The sequence below is a fragment of the Syngnathus scovelli genome, chromosome 16, assembly GCF_024217435.2.
Source record: "Syngnathus scovelli strain Florida chromosome 16, RoL_Ssco_1.2, whole genome shotgun sequence".
Classification (NCBI taxonomy): Eukaryota; Metazoa; Chordata; class Actinopteri; order Syngnathiformes; family Syngnathidae; genus Syngnathus; species Syngnathus scovelli.
Genome location: NC_090862.1, coordinates 4,338,270 through 4,359,123, shown reverse-complemented (window position 1 = coordinate 4,359,123; position 20,854 = coordinate 4,338,270). Strand labels below are relative to the sequence as shown.

General features: G+C 39.4%; 1 protein-coding gene across 1 annotated transcript; it reads right to left on the bottom strand.

The window, feature by feature from the left end:
* Positions 1-601: 601 nt before the first annotated feature.
* ppl (periplakin) lies at positions 602-12,392 on the bottom strand. Its single transcript, XM_049745674.2, has 22 exons — positions 12,156-12,392; positions 8,733-8,835; positions 8,489-8,643; positions 8,301-8,421; positions 7,792-7,917; positions 7,615-7,656; positions 7,327-7,488; positions 7,040-7,147; positions 6,651-6,746; positions 6,445-6,567; positions 6,229-6,375; positions 5,766-5,917; positions 5,598-5,698; positions 5,320-5,477; positions 5,057-5,235; positions 4,841-4,979; positions 4,539-4,732; positions 4,305-4,455; positions 4,140-4,223; positions 3,953-4,069; positions 3,755-3,847; positions 602-3,667 (listed from the first exon to the last, which is right to left on the bottom strand). The coding sequence occupies exons 1-22, from the start codon at positions 12,203-12,205 to the stop codon at positions 998-1,000; spliced, it is 5,271 nt and encodes a 1,756-aa protein (XP_049601631.1). The 5' UTR covers positions 12,206-12,392; the 3' UTR covers positions 602-997.
* Positions 12,393-20,854: the final 8,462 nt, after the last annotated feature.

Here is a 20,854-nt window from a genome sequence, read left to right as displayed (position 1 = left end):
TTTCCTGTCTACAAAGCGCCTGCCATTGGCTGAAAGGCACTGCACTCATTTTCCGGTGGGCGGGGTCACATGCACAAAAATTGACGTCACTGACAAAACACAAGATTCGTTTGAAGTAGAAAGGAGACGTAATTGTGTATATTTGATATTTGTTGCATTTGCATATAATAAATGCAACACGAATGACATATGATGAATGACAAAATTATGTCACATCTGAGGTTCGTCTTATGTTCTTAATGTGTTTTTGAAAGGCGTGAGTTTGGTCAAATATAACACTAAGATTCACTAAAGAATCACTTTGGGTAATTGTACATTTATCAAGATTTACAGTGGCTTCCTTAAATAGGTGTTAATGCCAAGCAGGGCTAATTAGCATGGATAAATACTAAACAGTATAGGTCCAAGTACCCATCCCTGCGGGACACCACATGTAACTTACTTAGCAACGCGCGTTTCAAAGCCATCTAAGTGTCAAAGGCAGCACTAAGATTGAGTAATAATAAAGTATTTGAGTATAAACTAGTGGTAATAAGTGTACCAAGAATGTCATGAATAAAAAGACGCAAGGTTTTGATAAATAATTCCACACAAGAATCACTTGTCCTTTTAACTTGACTTTTATTTAGGCATAGAATACATTTAATTTCCTGGGAAAATCCCCCAAATCATCAAAACATTCCAGTCTCCTAATGTATGGTATTTGGAAAAAAAAAAAAAAGTTGCATACCCTTGTACCCAGTGTAGTAAAATAAAGCTCAGCAAAGGGCATTCTTCAGAAAAGATGGTAATTTAATTTGGTTATAACAGCATGTTCATTTTTATACCATAAAGCCGAGTATGAATAAGCAAATAAGTACAGAGTGCATTTTGTAATAAAGGAAGTGGGGAGGGGGGGGGTTGCCAGTTCACCAAAAAAGCTAAATCAGAAGCTAGTAAAAGGCAAACATATTTTAAAAAAGATCAAATTTTGTTGCATGAAACCAAACATGCTCCTTTACTTGTTCTTCCCCGACACCAATACACCAAACTCCTGGATGGTTAGTTGTTTGTTCATGTACTGCTGAAGCTGATGATTTGTGATGTGGCCAAGACTCAAAGCATCATCGATGGAGAATTTTTTCCCTGATTTCCTATCATGGAGTACAGATGATTCTCCTTTCGGACCCTTGACTGTGATCTCCTCCCAATCACACTCCTGGCTTTGCAGGTTGACAAACATCTTCCAGTCGATCAGCCCCAGCTTAAAGGCTTCCTCTGGTCTCATTTCTTTACCTGTGTCTGGGTCAATAACAACAATGGACCTTCTCAAATGGCTTTCCCTCTGTTCTCTCTTCATCCTAACAGCTGATAGACTCTTTTGTAGTCTCTCTATCTCCTCATCTTTTTTCATGGTGACGCTTCTGAGCTCTGTAAGTTCTCTCTGTAGTGAGTCAAGCCTTAACTCCAGGTTCTTTCCATCGTCTCTCGGTGTAGACTCGGTTATACGCTGAGTCTCTTTGCTGGTGATCTCAATCTCCGAACGAAGCTTGCGAATTTCATTCTGCAATCTTTGGTTTTCCTGCAGCAGGCGACTACTTTCATCTCGGACATAGTCCAGCTCCTTACTTGACTTGGTGTTGGAAAATTCGATCTCAGTCATCCTGGAAGTGACAGTGATCAACTCTTGGTCGAGGTCTCTCTTTCTTCTTTTCTCCTCCTCCAGAGTCCTCTTGAGGTTCTCAATTTCAATCTCAGCCTCCGGATCCTTCTCAACCTGAACCTTCTCCGTGCGAACAATTCTTTCTTTCACGTCCATCTTCTCCAAGGTAACCTGCTGCTGGATCAGGGCATTCAGCTCTTTCTCAAGCAAGACACGTTTATGCCTCTCTTCATCCAGCTGAAGTCTGAGAATAGAATGTTCCTTCTCTTGTTGAGGATCTTGCTGCAGGACTACCTTTTGCTTGACAGTCACCTTCTCACGATTTTCTTTGTCTCGCAACTCCAGCTCAGTAAGTCTGACCCGAAGTCTCTGGATCTCCAATTCGGCGTCACGTCTTGCCCTACGCTCGCGCTCAAGTTCCTCCAACTGCATTTCCAAGTCGGCCTTCAGCCTCTGCAGTTGATAGAGCTCGGCTTTCAGAGTATCCTTCTGTCTCTGCTCATTGGTAATGTTTTGCGAGAAGGTTTCACACTCTGAACGGAGCATAGGGTCCTCTTCCATCTTGACCACTTCCTGCTGAACAAACTTCTCACGCACCTGAGAAAGATCTATCTTCCTTAGTCTGATCTTTTCCTCTTGGGATGACCTTTCTCTCTCAAGTTCGAGACGTTTCGACTGTTCGTCCGCCAGTTTTCTTTTAAGGATCTCAACTTCTTCCTTAGTTTTTGGGTCCTCTCTGTACTGCAGCACTTCATTGACAACCTCTTTAGTCTGCACTTGAGGTTTCATTTCTTTCCATCTTAGAATTTCATCATTAAGTTGGCGGATCTCCATTTCAGATTTCTCAGTCTGGTGAGTTTTGTCAACAATTTCATTGCGAAGTCTCTCAAGTTCTCTTTCAGTCTGTGGATCGGTCTTGTACTTGATGACCTCTTTGATGATCTCCTTGACCTCCACTAGAGGTCCCCTGTTCTTAAGCATGGTCAGCTCATCCTGCAAAGATCTAAACTGTATCTCTGCATCATTATAGCGCCTCTGTTGCTCGACAAGTTCGAGTCTGAGATTGGCTACCTCGTTCTCGGCCTTGGGGTCAGGGCGGACAATTTCCCGCATCTTCTCTTGGATCACAACCTTGGACTTCTCCTCCTCCAGACTAGCAATCTTTCTTTGAAGGTCGGTTTTTTCTCGCTGGGATGATCTCCGCTTGTTCTTCTCATCTTCATACTGCCTCCTAAGGTTTTCCACCTCCCTTTCGAGGGCAACGTCCTTCTCTACTTTAAGGACCTCCTTAACGGAAACCTTCTCCTCAGCCATTGCTTTCTCTTTCTCCAGCCGACGGAGTTTCTCCTGAAGAAATTTCAATTCATCCTCCAATTGCTTCCTTCCGTCAGTTTCTTTTTGTCTCCTGCTCAAGAGAAGTCTGTATTCGGTTTCAAGTTGGGGGTCATTTTGAACTTTTATGACTTCTTCTTCTTTAATAACCTCTTGCTCCTTATTCTTTTCTTCGGCCAGGATGGTCACCTGCTTTTTTATCTGAATAATCTCATTGTCTTTGAGCAACTTCTGCCTTCTGAGCTCTTCCAACTCTTCCCGAAGCTGCCGCATCTCCTCTTCCTGACCACGATCTCTTTCGATTCTGAGAACCTCTTTCACCATGTATTGCTGTGCTCCTTCCTTGACCTCGGTCTCAACGCCACGCAGCTTCAATTTTAGGACTTCAAAATCATTCTCCAGAACATGTGTAATCCGACGTTCCTCTGAAAGCTTCTGCTGAACCTTATACACTTCCTCATCTAGCTGAGGATCAGGAACTTTTTTGATCAGCTCCTTCTTGACAATAGTATCCTGAGGCTTCTGTCCTTCCAAGACATATATGTCAGTCTGGATTATCTCAATTTCTTTCTCTAACTGCTCTCTCCTCTGGATCTCATCTTGCAACTGCTTTTTAATTCTCCAAAGATCCCCTCCGGCAGCAGCATTAACTGTCTGGACATTTGTAGACTGGATCAAAGGGATATCTGGTTGCTAAAGAAGAGAGTGAACGGTCACGTTTGAACCACGCTAATAATGTTTCCGGATCGTACTTTCCGTTCATTGTCATGTCGTTTTTACCTGGCTGAGAAGGCTATGGGCGAACTCCAGGTTACGGAGTCTTTGCTTGTTCACGGAGTTGACCTCAGTATATTTGGTCTCAACAGCACCTTCCTGCAAAAGAGAGAAATAAAATGACATCGGAACTGCAAAACTTCAGCACCATGGTTGGAAATCGCTTTTGAATAAACTAAGGTAAAGTTCGGAAACGTGCCCCACCTCTGCTTTGACTAACAGTGAAGGAGATTCCATTCGGCTCCTCTTGTACGTCTGAGGTACAAGTCCATCATCAAGGTCGAGTATGGATCTGAACTTCTCAGTTTCGGTCTCATAGTCCTACAAAGATCCATCGGTAAGATTCAAACCATCAACGTATTTCATAAGCTGTGTGGAAAAATGTTTTTACTTTGATAGCTTGCTGGTAAAGTCGGCTATTTTTGGAAAGATTGTTCATGTCGGAGTCTTTCCTTGCGATATCTGCGAGCAGGTTCTGAAGACAAGGGAGTAGAACAGTAAGTCTCGGAGAACTGTGGAAGATGTTTTGTCAGGTTCAACTGCAAATTGTCCTCACCCTCTGATTCTTGAGTTTGACGTCCAGTTGCTTTAAATCATCGGTTTCGGATGGCTCGTAGTTTGGAATACGAGCAAGCCAGCTGTTCATGTTGTTATAATCGTTACGATAATTATTGTTTGACATCTTAGCCCTCTGCAAACATTGAGACCTGTGACACCGTGCAAACGAGAGCAATCAACGGGTTAGTCGCTTGAATTTCTGGATTGACTTTGTCATCGGGGGCCCTCTGACCTGATGTCGACCTGATTGTTCAGGATGTTGAAGCGCTTGTTTAGCTTCTGGACATCAGCTTCCTGTCTCTCAATGTCAGGGCAATGCTCTTGGAATTTGATGGCCATTTGGTCAGCGCTGCTTTTGGCCAAACGCAGGTTCTGCTCGGTCTCATTGACCACTGCTCTCTTGGATCTTAGATCTGAGGCAATATCCTGGGAGAGACAGAGAGAAAAAAAATTTATTTCCTGTACTTGGCCCATTTTTTTCAAATATGACACAAGTCATATCTCTCTCGTAGAACGATGGAAGATTAATCTTACGGCAAGCTCGCGCTGAGTTTTCTCCAATGACGACAAATCAGGAGGAGCCATCTCCTCCCTGGCCAACCTGTTCTCGTAACTGGACAGTACAGCCTTTCCATTTTGAAGTGAACCCTCCAGCTGGTTAGAATTCTTCATTCTAAAGAAAATCAGGATTTAAAAGGTTAGTAGGAGGCGAGATAGTGAGACATGATTACTGTCAATTATTGATCATACTTTTCCTGAGACAACTGAAGAAGCTGCTCTAAGTAGTTGTACTTCTTGTTGACATCATCAGCTTTACTGTGAAGGTAAGGAGCGCTGGGACATGTCGAGTTGGAGACCAAAAAGTTCTTTGCTTCTTGCACTTTGGAGGTCTTTTCTGGTTCAATTCTATGAACTGCAATGTCAATATCCTGGAGGAACATAGTTGTGGTTTTAACCAGTATGAATTCGAAATGATTTTGAATGGCTAACAACAATTACGGGTTTGTAATTACCCTCAAATCCTGCAGGCGGTCGCTGCTATCCTGAAGCGGCTTCTTCAGATCCAGCGGTGGGCGCATACGAGATTGAAGAGTTCGCTCTTGTGTGTCCAAGTCTCGGGCAACTTTATCTAGTCCAGCCATCATTTGGCGACACTGTTGCTCCTGCTTGTCTGATGGCACAAAATTATTTATTATTTTGAGAAATGCTGGGAGCTGAAGGGTATTTATTAGGCTTTGAAAACAATGTTTTCAAAAAATTCCGGTTGTTGTAAAAAAGAAGTTAGCTTTACCTGCACCGCCACTGGATTTTTTCAGCTCATCAAAACGCTTCAGCAGTGCTGCTTTGCTGTCTCCCAGTTTGTGCTTGAGAGAATTCTGCTGTCCAGCCAAGCTGTTAAATCACAGCATTGCAATGATTATAGGATGTATTATGAATTGGTAAAACTATACCAACTCACTTGTCAACGAGGGATACAGCGTCAGGATCTGTGGGGGGAATAATGAAACAGATGGCTGGAGCAGACAATTTTTGTCCAGCTGCGTCTTTCACGTCCCACTTGGCTCCATTGTTGCGAAGTAGAGTGTATCGGTTTCCACGCACAATTTGCCCCTGCACCATCCAAAAAAAAGTACAGAATGTAATTTAAAGCATTTCTAAAAATCAATAATTAATAATTTTTAAAAAATCATATAGGACAAAAATCTCTAAATACTAAAAAATACTCAAGATTTTTTTGTTATTTTGTACCAATTAAATTAATAATGACCCAAAAAAAAGCAAAATAATTCACAACCAAGAGGCATAAATATATTTATCTCCGGGAAAATTTGTTAATAATAATCAACTGAATTTTCAGCCGCATCTTAACAAAAGAAGAAAAAAAAATACAAGATAGGCCTTCACAAGAATGATACCAGTACCTCATCCGTGTCGAAATCGCATAGAGATTCAACGGGGAGAAGCTTTTGCGAGATCTCCCGTCTGTACTTCAGAGGCAAAACTTGCTGGCCACGTTTCTGAAGAGCCTTGACCCGTTCATCAAAATGGTCCATGGCTTTGGATTGGTCCTATAAAGCCAAACAAATGTTCAGTTTCGATAACAGTAACAACTGAGCAGTCTTACGAGAAAAGCTTACCTCCAGCTCTCTGATCAGAGCTTCCATCTGGTACACATCCTTGAACTCAGGGTTGTATTTTTGTTTGACCTCCGTGTCCAGTCGCTTTAACAGGTCCTGGGTGTCACGTGCCTCCTTGTGAAACTGATCACATACACACACACGTGTTCTATTACCCGTGCATATGCAACCTGCTGTGAAGTTCTTCGATGTTCTCAGTGTCTAACCTTGTGATACTCATCCATGTGTTTCAGATGATTCTCCTCACAAATGAGCAGATTGAGGTACTCCTTCCAGTCAGCGTGCACAGCCTCCGTATGAGCCTTGGGAAAGAGTGTATGGAATTATTTGAAACGATCCAAAGATTACAGATTGTTTTTTTTAAAACACGTGCACATATGTACTTTATATACTGAGATATAATTTTAACTTCAGAAAATCATTTGACATTTTATAACTACTACAAAATATTGTATTAATGATGACGTCATGGTTTTATTGCCTCAAAGCCAATGAGGCATGTGGATTCTGTTTTTAACTTTAGTTTTTATTCAGCTACCAAAAAAGTTAATTAGGTTTACTGAATGTAGAAAAAAATAAAATCATGAAGTGGTACCTCAATAACATTTGCCCCTGGATGCTTTGATGCAATCAACTTTTCTCCATCTTCATTGAGCTTGGTGATTGTCCCCTCCTTGGACTCCAGACATTTGCTGATGAAGTTCTAAAAGGAGAAAGGAGATGGGGACTTTATTAAACAGACTTCGAGGCATACACTAGAGGGCGGATGGATGGAAGGATAGTTTTAGAGGATTTTACTCAATTCCAGCGATCCAGGACAGGAAACCATACTGAATTGTCACTAATATTATGATTAATTTTTAAATTCAGTGTGTACAGTACCTCATACTGTCTCTGGCGGGCAGGATAGTCGAGGTTGGCGTCACTCCAGTCATAGTTGATTCTCTCATCAGCCTGCTGGTCCATCCAGTAAAGCTCGTTGGTGCAGCGTTGCATGTAGTCACGCAGGCTCAGCAGGTGGCGCTGGCGATCACTGGAAAGGGCCTAGGGTAGGGAAACATTTGTTTTTTCTTGGGGAAGATGATGGGCTACCTTCAAGTGATTATATTTATTGTGATGATCATGTGATAAGTTATGGATTGTTGCAGGATAGTGTGTGACTTTACTTACCAGCAATTTGTTGTACTTCATCTGGAGGCCACTGACATATTCCTGTAGGAATACAGAAAAAAAACATTTTGTTTGCCTCTTACTGTTTTTTTTTTTTTAACTTGCATATTTTGTAGAATATTTGAGAGCTTCATATAAATCACTGGACCCTCAAGCCCCCCCCCCCTCTCTTTGTACCTTGTCACCACCAGCAGAAATGTGAGGAGCCAACGCTTCCACCTCACTATGAAAGATGTTGTGTTCCTCCACGTCATTCTCCACAGATGGTAGGTCCTGGCCAAAGCCCTTGTTGCTCAGCATGTCCTAGGAAACCAGATATGTTTAAGAAAACACCTTACTGATTCCAAGAGATGATGCCTACAGTATTATTTTGTTTTTGCAGTTTTACCAAAAGGATGCCTTATAATGTGATCATTATTCACTTTGCTTCAAGAAGCTAATTTACATTTTTCTAATGCAGTTGCAAAAAAATTAAATGAATAAAAATTATATAATTAATAAAAGAAAATTTGATATATAATACATTATAGGATACCATGTATATATATCTACCAAGTATATAAATATACTTTTTTTTTTTAACTGCTTAGCTGCTGATTTAATTTTTTTCCATTTTTTTTTATTTTTATTTTTTAACTGCTCAGCTGCTTGGTTGTAACCACGACATCATACATCTGATATTCTACCAGTTTCTCATCCATCATGTTGCCCCAGTTGATGGTGGGCACTCCCTCCGTGCGCAGGAGTTGGTAGATACGCTCGTGGTCATCTCTCAGCTTGTTCACTCTCTCCCGCAGCTGCCTCATGCTGTGTACACACAAACGTAAGTAGTCATTTAGGATCAAATTAAATGAAGGTACAGACTGTTTCTTACTCTTGTTCTATCATCTCCGCCTGAGGATGCCGAAGGCGCTTGGCATTGACAGCATCATCATCCAGGCCGACGAGCAGCTCCAGAGAATTGAGGAGTCGCTTGTTGGTATCCTCCTGATACAGTGGCTGCTTGCCCTCATTGATCTTACTGACATCCTGCGTGAAAGACAAGTAAGTACATTTATCATTAATAATAAAAATCTCTCTTTTGAAAGATGTCTACCAACTTGTTAAGATTCCCATACCTTGTTGAGGTTCTGCTCCACATCATAGATGTTCTTCTCCACTTTATCAGCATTCCTCTGCAGCTTCTCGATCAGAGTCGTCAATTCTGTCGAGTTAACGCTCCTAAAAGAAAAGGATGACAAACATCACCATTAAAAAAAACCAAAAAAAAAACACTATTATGTATTTGTTTTAACTTTAGTAGAGCATTCAATGATCTAACAAAATGTCTAAAACATGTAGCTGGAAATTGTGCACAATTGACCCTAACACTGATTTAAAATAATAAATAAAACTAATAATGCACAGTTTTGACACTGTCAGGAAATAACTTGTCATGGTATTGTCAAGATTGTTCAAGTGGCCTAGACTTGAAAGTTGTTGCAATTGTATGTTTGTATAAATTTAGTTTTGGAATTTGCTTTGGTGAGCCTCTTAAAAATTGCATAAACTAATAATAACACCACATACGGCAACTTCTACTGAATTAAAGGCCGCAGTGAGTGAGTGGAGTGCTGCGTGGACTTTCGCACACATTGCAATCGTAGCAGTCAGAGTGATAGCACAAGGTGTGTCTGCTCAGAGATAGGAAGGAACGAAAAACAAGTTTGGCCAGTTTGCTGTCAAGGGTTGCGTTGTCTTCATCTTCACTTTAAAAAGGAAAAATGTAAGAAACTGGAAAACACACTGGAACATTTTATGCAACTTTTGAGCTAACTGTGATTATTTTTAATCGGCTCACTTTATAGCACATACTATGAGACTCTGACTAAAAAGTTGTGAGTCAGCCACTTGGTATGAACGTCCCAGAGGACAGTAGAAAACTCGATATACCTAATTTGATTTAATTTTCTATTGGATAATATTCCTGCCTTTAAAACGGAGTTCATGTGAAGCCCTAACATTTCCCATTTAACACAAACATAGCTTAGTTTACTCAAACCTGAGTTGAAATTAATTATTAGAAAGAAAAAAAATCATCGCAGATGGAAATCAGAGCCTTAGCTTTGGTTTGCATTTTATTATACTAACAAGTGAACAGTGTGTGTATTTAAGAGGTCATGTCTACGTCATTTTAAAACACTAGCTGACATTCATCACCTCATGCACGCAGCCACAGCATTAAATAAGTTAACTCCCGGCTGCACAGTAACTTTAATTCCACTTTTTTTTTCCTATATGAACCAAATTGAGAACAAGTTTGGACTTGCTTAACGTCTGACAATCTAACAGCGGCTGTTCTTTTCAAACTAAAAACACCACGCCAGCTGTTTTATCTCCTTTGTACACAAAGCCACGATTTCAAACTTAATATTCACAGTGACATTCTTAACCAACAGGTCCTTGTGCAAGCTAACATGTGACTTCACTCCTTTTGCGTGACTTTATTTTTTTACATGCACACACAAGAAAGATCAAATTAAATGAATATTCTTTCTAATCACAAACAGGAGGGTTGTGTTGGAACATTTGAAGGAAATGTCACGTTTTTCCCTGCATGTTTCTTCTGTAAACATGCTGTCAGATGTTTCCTTGGTTGCTCACTTGAACAAATTCAAAACTGGGAGGTTCCTGGCAAAAAAAGCATGAGGAACACGATACAAAAGTTTCCACGGAGGGGCTAATTGGGAACAGAAGGCTCCAATAGACCTACTAAAGTCATAGTGGGTGTGGTTGTTGCTGTGGTCATTTGTTGTGATGGTCCTTCAACATCTCCGTGTGCACGTATGGAGAGACATCACACCTTAACTGTAGTTACATTTGCCGAAATTATATCACGAGGTTCCGTTAATAAATGTTTGCAACAGGTCTAATATAAACAGTTGGAGACTTTTGTCATTGTTTATCTTTTAATCTCACACTGTTCCGCAACCAGATCAAAAAACATAAAAGCAGCTATAATAGACCCAAGTGGGCGGAGTTGCATCACAGAAATTCCTCTCTGTTATTGGCAGTGGCAGCTGGCCAATAGAGGGCGCTAGGGCGCTGCCCCTCTACTCAAAGAAAACAATAAAGGGTCACTATCATTATAGGCACATATATGACTGTATATTACCTTTATATATATTATTATTTTGCAGATCAGTTTGCTATCATTGATTGCTACAGCTCACTCTGATATTACTTGGGTGACTTTGTATGGTGTATTGTTGTCCCTACTGTTGGCTGAAAAGTCATATAACCATTATATTTGGTTTATTTTATCTGTATACAAATAAACACATACATACACACAGACAACACAACTATGGGTTGTACAAAAATATTGGTTGTTTGAGATTTGGTGGAGTTTGCTCTTTCCTCCCACATTCCAAATACATGCATGTTACATCAATTGAATTCTCTAAATTGTCTTTAGGTGTGATTTTGAGTATGAGTGGTTGTTTGTCTAAGTATGCCCTGTGATTGGCTGGTAACCGGTTCAGGGTGTACCCTGCGTACTGCCCAAAGACTGCTGGGATAGGCTCCAACACACCTGTGACTCTTATGAGGATTAAGTCGTTCGGATAATGGATGGTTGAATTATAATAGCTTTTTAATGATTAGAAATCACTATACTGTACACTATCTACACAGTTTCCGTGTGCATACAGTACAAACTTATATAGTGTGCAATATATAACTGCTGTCAAGCTATCATTATTTTTTATCTAATTAATTGCACATCTGACCATAATAAATAATTGAATTGATCTATTTTTGAAGCTTGTAATAGATATTGAAAAAAATCATGGAATTAATATAAACTTATTTTTATATATTTTTTAAATTTACTCCAACACTCTCCTTGCAAAATTAATTTAGAATTTTTCATTGGGGGAAAAAAAAACCTTTAAAATACATAAATATGTGTGAAAATTTCCGTTTTCTTTGCATTTCAGTCTGGCGAACTACTCTGACAACATATTACACTTAATTCTGTTTTTCAAAAATGTTATTGTAGGGAGCCCCCCCAACACTCCCTCAACCTGCCGAATGACATGGACCATGCTGCTATACTGATAAAGACAACAACAAAAAAAGGAGAATAAATCTTATTAACTTCAGCTTCGCAAAGTCAGTCAAAATGTCACCAAGGCTTTGTGCAAAAAAAATAAAAAAAACTACAGTATTTTGGGGATGAGGGCTGCAAGTATTTCCGTTTCATCAAAGGGACAGCTGAATACCTATCAAACCAGTTACTACAACTTTACAACAGTGCCACACCCTCCCTTGAAAAGCGCACAAGTCATACAAACTAATGGGCTGGTATTTAACACTAAAACACACGTCAATGAAGTAATAATATTGTTAATATTGTGTAAAATGTCCGCACCTGCATGTAAAATCGGACATTTTTGTGTGTGACATTACATGACTGCACGGCGTAGTTACTTACAATGCACGATACTGTCATAACGAAGTAATGCACACACTAACTCGAAATTTAAAACGCAACTTACGTTTGCTTGACCGGAGTAACGATCGAACTTTTGCTTTTGCTTTTCTTCATTGTGACAGGTGACCTGTCAGCGACTTCCAATCAAACACCAATGGCAGCAAGTCAGCCCAACTTGTGATGTCGTCGATACACCGCACCGAGTGTCAGCTGTGTCCACACACTATGTCGACGCGTCCCTCCCACACTAGCCCGACCAGCTACACTGCGCTCATTACCCGGAGAAGCCACTTTTTGACTTGACTTTTGTCGCTCCACACCTGTCTCGTTGCCACCCAGCCGCGAACAGGGCGGGGCTACATTCAGGTATTCACAGCCGAAGGCGCGCGCACGCACGCATGCACGCGCGGAGCGTGCACTGTATTGCACTGGTTAAACTGGTTCAGCTTGACATTATCTTTCGGTATGCACGTATGAGTTGAGTACGAAGACTCGAGGGCGTTCTACATAAAGAATGTGACTGACACTAATGTTACTACAGAATTACAATGATTTTTAAAGAAGACGTCAACAACAACAAAATTCTGTGTAATAAATTCTGTGCAGCCCAACTGGTCCAAACACAGTGTTCGGATTAATATTTCTTTTATGGAATATGAATTAAACAGGCAAAACTCCCTTTTTTTTTTATTCATCTCAGGGGGCGGCCATTTTGGCACTTGCTGTCGACTGAAAATGACGTCACAATTGCTACGGGTCACAACCAATCACGATCAAGTAATTTTTTTGAAGGTGACAATTAAAGAATCCTTGTTAACCCAATTATAGCGCATTCCAGGGTAGATAATAAGGTGGGGGTCACTGATGAAACAGATCAATAAAGGGTACCGTCCATAACTGGCTTAAACATTAACAGCGTGCCTACCCTTCCACGTAAACATAACTGCAGGCTTAAATTACCAAGTAAGGTTGGAGGTGTCGACTGCAAAGTCTTAAAACTTTTTTTTATGGATTTAAGTGTTTTTGTAGTTTTGCTTTTACGAAGGTTTTTCCAACTTTTTTTTTAACCAGTTTTTTTTATCTGGGATTGTTAGAAAATGATAATTGTTTTCATAAATCTTTTGAAATCGTTCAATTAATTCTTCATTTTTACAGTTACACATTTGGATACTTAAACACGGGGTCAATAGATATCACATAGCTCATGGCAACAATCAAATTCACTCAAAATAATTTTTCTCATGCAAAAAAACAAAAAAAAACAAACGAATACTTTTAATTTGTATTAGGGAGTGAACAAGAGCATTTGAGGGGCGGTGACTTGTTTCACCAAAAAGGACAATTTTGACTTAGATGATTGCAAATTTTGCAGGTTCTCACAAAGCTCCCTAGTATAGCTGACACACTTGACTCGTGTGTCATTTTTGCGTGGAATGCTACTCATGTAGGTGTGGCAGGTGGATGCAGTAGCATGCACGCTCAAAGAACAGTATGTGCTCTTGCTGCATTTAAGTTACATGCATACTATTTGCTTACTCTCTTAAGCACATTTTAATTTGCTTTGAAATTTTGCTCTTTACACAAAACAGTAAACAAGTTTGTGTGTGGTTTTTGTGGGGGTGGGGGTGTTAGTTGAAAAACTCGCCAGTGAAAATGGAGCTTTGAGTCATTTCTGTCAAAGGTTTAAGATGCAATACAATGGTGTTTAAGATAAGTGACTCGACTTTGTTCGGTTTTTTTTCCCCTTTTCTGTTGCAAGCCAAAATGTGAGATACAAACGCTTTATGATTTTAGTGAATTCAGTTCACTTCACAACAAGCAGCAATTTGGCAGAGTGAAAAGTTGTCAGAAAAGAGACTTCATCTTGTTTAATGCCTCTCTCAGTCAAAATTTACTAATTTACTAATCTATGACGCTATTGTAATGCTTTAAGGACTGAATATTTAAACACAAATCATGCAGCAATACATATAAACAGCCAAAACACATTACAATTCTTAAACTCGCAACCCAGTGTACCTTTTAAATCTGTCAATTCAAAACACTAGATTAACTGAGCGAGGCCTTGTTGTTGAAGGTGCCCAAAATCTGTAAACTTAATGTCTCAAGATCTGTATTTGTGATAAGTGGTAAAGAAGGGTTTAATCTGGATGTCACATTGTTACGGCACTATGATTGGAATGTCTGCCTGGATTGAACTGGTTTAACAACATTCTACACTGACTCATGTTTTAGGAAAGAAAGACCAACACACTACAACAGCTGAGCTTTTTGAAACCAATGAAATGCTGTACAATGCCGTAATGAAAAACGTATTTGGATACACTTTTTAATTTTTTTATAAACCATGTTTTTTTTTTTAGTTTACTATATTTATATATTATTTATATAGTGATTTTTTTTCTACATTTGTTTTTAATTCAGACAAGTCAAAATATACAGTCCCAATGGTTTAGTCAGTCCTTACCTTTTTTTTTCAATGCACATTTATATTATTATTTTATTCAAAAACTTCACAAACGTTCCATCGTATTTGAAACAATCCTTAAAGTAACGCAACCGAGTGACTGAATGAAAAAGTTCAGAGGTTTTTTTTCGTGCACCATTACTACACAAATGAATGACTGCAAGTATGGTCTTTGTTGGGTTTCCACATTCCCTTTGGAGGTGGGACCTCCGCAACTTTAAGGTGTGTTTGACTGTCGCTAAACTTAATTACCTGGAGGATGCGGGATTAGAGTTGGTATGACAAGTATGGCACATTGTTGCCAAAGGTGTTTGCATACGCCCTGAGTCTACGGCGAATCTAGATGTTATGTTATGTTGCATTCCAGCAGGAGCAGATACATTACAAAAATGCAGTAAATATCCTAAGAATGCCGTTTAATGTAGTTGAATTGCACTCGGAATTTACAACACACCTAATCTGATGGGTGGATGATAAATTAGTGGAACAGATGATTGCAGCCATTGGAATTTGGATTTTAAAAAATATACAATTAATAATGATTCATTTTCCTTTGTGCAAGACAGTGGGTGAGGCAGTTTTAAAATCTGAATGGACAATAGGTTTTGGAACAAAAAATAACCTCGACCTTCTCGTGATGACACTTCAAAGTGTGCTAAAATGTGTCACACCCAAGTATTAAACACTTAAAAAAAAAAAACACTTTAACCTTTAAAGCATACAAATACATGATCTCAGCTCAACTTTTCAAAGAACATGTACCTTTTTTTGTAATAGTTGTTTGAAACAATTTGAAGAGTCACATTTTTTTACTCCACATCATCCCTGCAACTGCACCTAAAAGCTGATCATTTGCGTAAAAGCGAAAAAACAAAACACACCAAATGCAGGTATGTTATGTGAGAAGTGTGCAGAAGAATATATTAATTGTTTCCCATTCGTCAATCACAATAATCAATGAACTGAAAACAAATAAGTCGCGTGGAGAGTGGGCGTGTTGAAAGTGCAATATATATTTGTCCAGAAGAGGGCAGCATTTGCTCAGTCATCTTACTACACCGGTTAAGCACAAAAATTCTTACTGTATAATTTATGTATACATAAATCAAACACATCAATATGCGCAGACCCACAAGTCACAACAACATACCCACACGTCTACAAACAACAAAAAAACGAAGATAATTCATGCCAGCTCTGTGAATGTATCCTTATCGCAAGTTATAGTGCATTAAGGTCCTTATTCGTTCCCCTTCTCTTACACTTTCAAGTTCTTCGCCTGCAGACACCACCTCCATATTTTTGCAAACAAACACCGTCAGATGAAAAAAAATCATCCTAACCTGCACACACACAATACGACACGATGTCTGCGAATCAGTGCATCGTGTCTTCCGTCCATCCTATCTTTAATGGGGCAGTTTGATTGTCCAGCCAATATAAGACGAACAAGCGCCATACGTTGCTTTTAATGCACACTGACAGGTTTGAAAAAGTACCTTGTTTTTTCCGCCCTCTCTCACCTCTCAATATCACATCATATTATCTAGTGTCACAACGGAGGGAGCCCAGTAATGGAGATGAATGAAGCTGTCAATGAGGGCAACAGATGTCTGATCCTCAGTAGGCCATACAGGCAGTACTGTATTCACTTTGAAAAGAAAGGAAAACATTTTTAGAAACACAAAAAGAGCAAACATGTTCACGGATTTAAAATACATATCTGATTAGCTCACTAAAATAACCGTGTAAAATTACTGTGTGCCCAAAATGTGACAGTTATGAAGATTTGATTATATTGAATCAAATATTTATAAAATGTTAGCCAATTAGCCGCTAGGACATAATTAATAGGACAATCTCGAATCTGCGAGCTGTGAAATCTTAGCGACACCTACACAATTCGGGCTAAATTTAGAGATGACCATTTTTCACATACCCTAACTTGATAAAAAGTATTTGTCTTGAAAATGACTTGGATTTGACTTGATTGGTTCTTTTCCATCTAACTATTTGCAACAATTAATAATCTCAAAGTCTCTAGAGTAGGAATAATTTTTCCCTTACATCATCATCTTTGAGAAGGGAAAATAAATAGGTTTATAGAGTGAACCGTGATCTTTTCACCCTGTCACTATTGTGTAATATTATAAGATGAAGCCAGACAGCGCCGAAGCACTTGATTGATGCGTTGATGGGAAAGCACAGAGTCAATAAGCTATGAAATAAGAGAATTATCCATCTCTGTCATCAGGGCATAATAAAAGACTATTGCATTACTACCACTGGGAATATAGGATGGAAGCAAGTCATCACATGATTAACTCATGTAAGTATCAAATGTGCCCCACGCTGTCTTTTCATTATGGCCAACTTATTCCCCAGCAGTCACTCCACAGATCAAACCTGTGCATGATAGTGAAATAAATTAAGGATTCACGGGTTTTACATGACCAAATTGGGCCTAAATTAGAGGTCAACCTAAATTTTGACAGTATAGTGTAATATAATCCACGGAAATTTAGTTTGAGACAACAGCAGGGGGTACCAGTGAGCTGGAGGCTGAGGGAGCAGAACATCATCACCATCGCCGCCATATCCTGATTGGTTAGCCTCAAGGGGAAAGTTTTTTAAAAAACTATATAGATAATGTAGTATAAACTTGAACCGTGTGACCCAATTATCCCTCTTAATCCCCGGGAGCTGACGCTGAAGGTAGAACAGCTGTGCTCATGCTACGGAAACTCATGCCAGCCAATGACGTAACCCATTTGTAAACTGCTGCCTCAGCTATTTGTGTGTTTTTAAACCAAACACAACCTCAGCGATTCTTTAATAAAATGCAATTTATTGATACGGAATCAGATATTACATTGTAGTCTACAATGTGGAAATCCATCAACGGGAAAAGTAATGCAATAAGATGCGGCAATTTATTATTCATAACATGCTTTCACCACTTTGTCTAATGAATTGAATGTACACAAAGGAAGAGTTCAGGTATCTGTAGCTCAACCTCAGCAGGAGAGTTAACTGAGTAGCTTGATGTTGCAAGGACAACTGGTTCATTCTCCATCCAATAAACTAATTGCGTAATTCGTTGTCATAGACACCATATGGATTTATTTGATTGTTGTCTAAATTAGCTTCTTAGCAGCCTTGGACAGTAAGCTAGGTAATTGTGAGAACTATTTTATTGAGACTTAACATGTTTGTCTGTGGTGACATCAAATTAAATATTTAAATAAAAAATATCAGATTTCAGGTGAAATAATTCATGCGGTCTATTTTTTTTTTAATGATAAATTCAATAAAAAAAAACAGAAGGTCACAACTTCATTTAATAATAAAGAGTGACTACAATGGAAATGAAATAGATTAGACCTGACTTGTTTAATAAGACTGAACTAATTCTGATTACATGGCACATCAGTCCAATTGAATATTGAAATCAGAGCTGCAGTAAGAAGATTCAGAGCTGGAGTAAAATGTGTGTGGACAAGACGGAGATTTTTTCACAGCCAAAAAAGCACAGAACCGAAATAGAGGTGGGCCATTATCACGGCCTACAGGTATATCCGTACCTGTCTGGCTGTCTCCTCTCTAATTACTACATGTGGCTGAAAATAGCACACAATAAAAAAAAAAAAAAAATGTGAGCATTGACTCATTCCCTCCACAAGTGTGTTTTTCCTTTTCAGTACATCTTTTGTGTTATTTACCACACCTCTGTAAGGGGAAAAGTACCGCAAAATGAGAAATGCAATTTATTGGAACATTCGAATTAAGCAGTAGAGCTAAATGTGACATCATTATGCGGAAACCAGCTTTCCAGTCATCTAGAGCAGTTAGTCTTAACTAGTTGATAAATATGAGGGTGCCCGTGCTGTAAAGTGGTTCCTCATGAGAATAAACCTCTAATGTCTTTTTTTTTTGTTCCTGCATACGTGTGTGATGCTGCAATCTGTGCAGATTACAGCTCTCCTGTTAACCACCCGCGGTGAGGCACCCGGGTGTTGAAAGCTTAAAAAGAAACCAATCCGTGCCTTAATGTGACAGCACGTGTGTGTATGTACGCGTAAGCCCACGCGGCCTTGAAAGCAAATATTTTCCAAGTGCGACTAAATCACAATACGAGAAGCTGATGTAGGTCAGGCGTATCCTGCAAACTTAGTCCCTGACAGTTATTAGATTTATGCCGAAACCGAAGGGGATTATACACCGACAGCGGCAGGCCAGCCATTCGTGTGTATGTCACAACATGCAGAATCAAACAACGGGATGGAGCCAGTGTAGCGATGTCAGCAAAGACTTTTTTTACACAGTAAAATCCATAGAAATAAATGGAAGCTTCCATTTACTGAAATATGCTAACCCTATTAGTGTTTTAAAAAACTATTTTAATAATAGTGACATACGATAAGGCTAACGTGGAGAGATAATATGCTCGTAACTTCAAAAACACATTTTCAAATCATCTTCCCCTACTGGAATGAAATAAAATGCTATTCATCTATTCACACCGCCTAACATCCCCTCCCAAATGTTGAAATATGTTTTTAATGAGACAAATCTCTCTATTGTACTGAAAATTGATTCCGGGGTTTTCTCTCAGGCACTAATAATAGTCGAGGATTAACAATATAAGACTGTGAATCCTCTTATATTGTCTGGCTACATGTGCTGCTGCACAATTTGTGTTACTTCAAGAGATATAACCGAACCTGTGGCTATGGCGTTAGCATTAGCATGATTTATTTTATCCAGTCACACATTTCTATGGAATTCCTTCACTTAGTGTAGGGTGCATGCCGTGTGTGTGTGTCCTTGTCCTCCATGTCTTTGTGTTTAAACTGCAGCGGCTGCATCATATGGCCTTTGACAGTCTACACACATCCGCCCTTTGCTCAACTAAAGTGCTGAAGTCTTGCATGAACACACACACACTCCACACACACGCTCGGCAAGGTTCCCATCTGTTAATAATGACCTGCAGTCTTTCTCGTCAGGATATCCGTCACCTTTATATATTTGATCTCACAAGCCTGTCTGTCCATCTGCCCTGTTTTTTATGTCCATCAATTAATTCCTCACATCCTCGTTAACTCGCACCAAGGTAATAAGTTCCCACACATTGAGACATGAGAGTGCCCTCCTTTGGCCTGTTAGCGAGCCTCAGGCTGTTTGTAAAATGCATTAAGGCAAGCTGCTGCACAGTCAGTGTTTTTGTTTACGCTTAGCAAGAAAATAACATTTCCTACTTTTATCACCGCAGATTTTTTGCTACCACTATATGATGGGTGATACAGCCTTGTTGCAAACTCATTCCGTTATTGCCACAAAGCAAATGAACACAATGGCTAATCTCCGGGGGTGATAATTGTTTTGGTATTAGCATGCGCGCATTGTCTGCAAACCGTCTGGTGTCGTCAATATACACTTTATTGCTGTCTGCTTTTAGACAGGCATTAGAGCAGACAATAGTTTGAATCTCAAAGGATCGATCACAAGGATCAAGCCAGGAAGCTTAACCAGGTGTGTCTTTCCCACAATGGCTAAAATCAAACTTCATTATAATTCTATATTGTTAGACGTCAGATTATTTAGCTCAATTGCAATCTGCGTGTTCTCCAATTTGGGTTTATTTTTTTTACTTCAATGCCAAATGTTCACTCTGTTTCCTCCTAGCATTCTCTCATTTGTTTTTTTTTCTTTTTTCAAAACACTTTTTTTTTCCCCACTCACACATATGCCACAATTAAACCTGTTTTCACACATGGCGTTCCCACAGATGGTGCTAAGATTAGACGGCGTGCGCGAGACAACGCTACTATGGATGTCTTCGTCTTAACTATCACAAGAGTTCTCCTCCAACTTCCTGAAAGACTCTGACAACGATGTCACTTGTAAACATATCCTGCTTTGAAACGAATCGCGTGCTCATTACCGATATGATGTCGGTGGCAGGTGCAAAAACAAAGAAATGCTAAGGTGTGAGGATCGTGAAAAGAATCTTTTGAGCATATTGACAAATACCCAATCAGGAGGGCCAGATGATTTAAAATAGGAGTACCGTATTTTCCCGACTATAAGGCGCACCTTCAATAAATGGCCCATTTTAAAACTTTGTCCACATATAAGGCGCACCGGACTATAAGGCGCACCATTAATGCATCATGTCAGATTTTTAATCCAAATCAAATCATTCTCCATTTTATCTTTTTTATCTCAACTTCAGACGCAACAAATTACTTTATAATCACAAAATAATGATCCACAGTCTTTTTGATTCATGA

What these genes read in the sequence shown, in the direction of transcription:
- ppl (XM_049745674.2), bottom strand. Translation starts at nt 12,205, where the DNA reads ATGAAGAAAAGCAAAAGCAAAAGTTCGATCGTTACTCCGGTCAAGCAA. An exon ending in CCCGCCAGAGACAGTATGAG is followed by an intron (nt 7,148 to 7,326) that starts GTACTGTACACA and finishes TTCTCCTTTTAG; the next exon opens with AACTTCATCAGCAAATGTCT. An exon ending in CACTGTTAGTCAAAGCAGAG is followed by an intron (nt 3,848 to 3,952) that starts GTGGGGCACGTT and finishes TCTCTTTTGCAG; the next exon opens with GAAGGTGCTGTTGAGACCAA.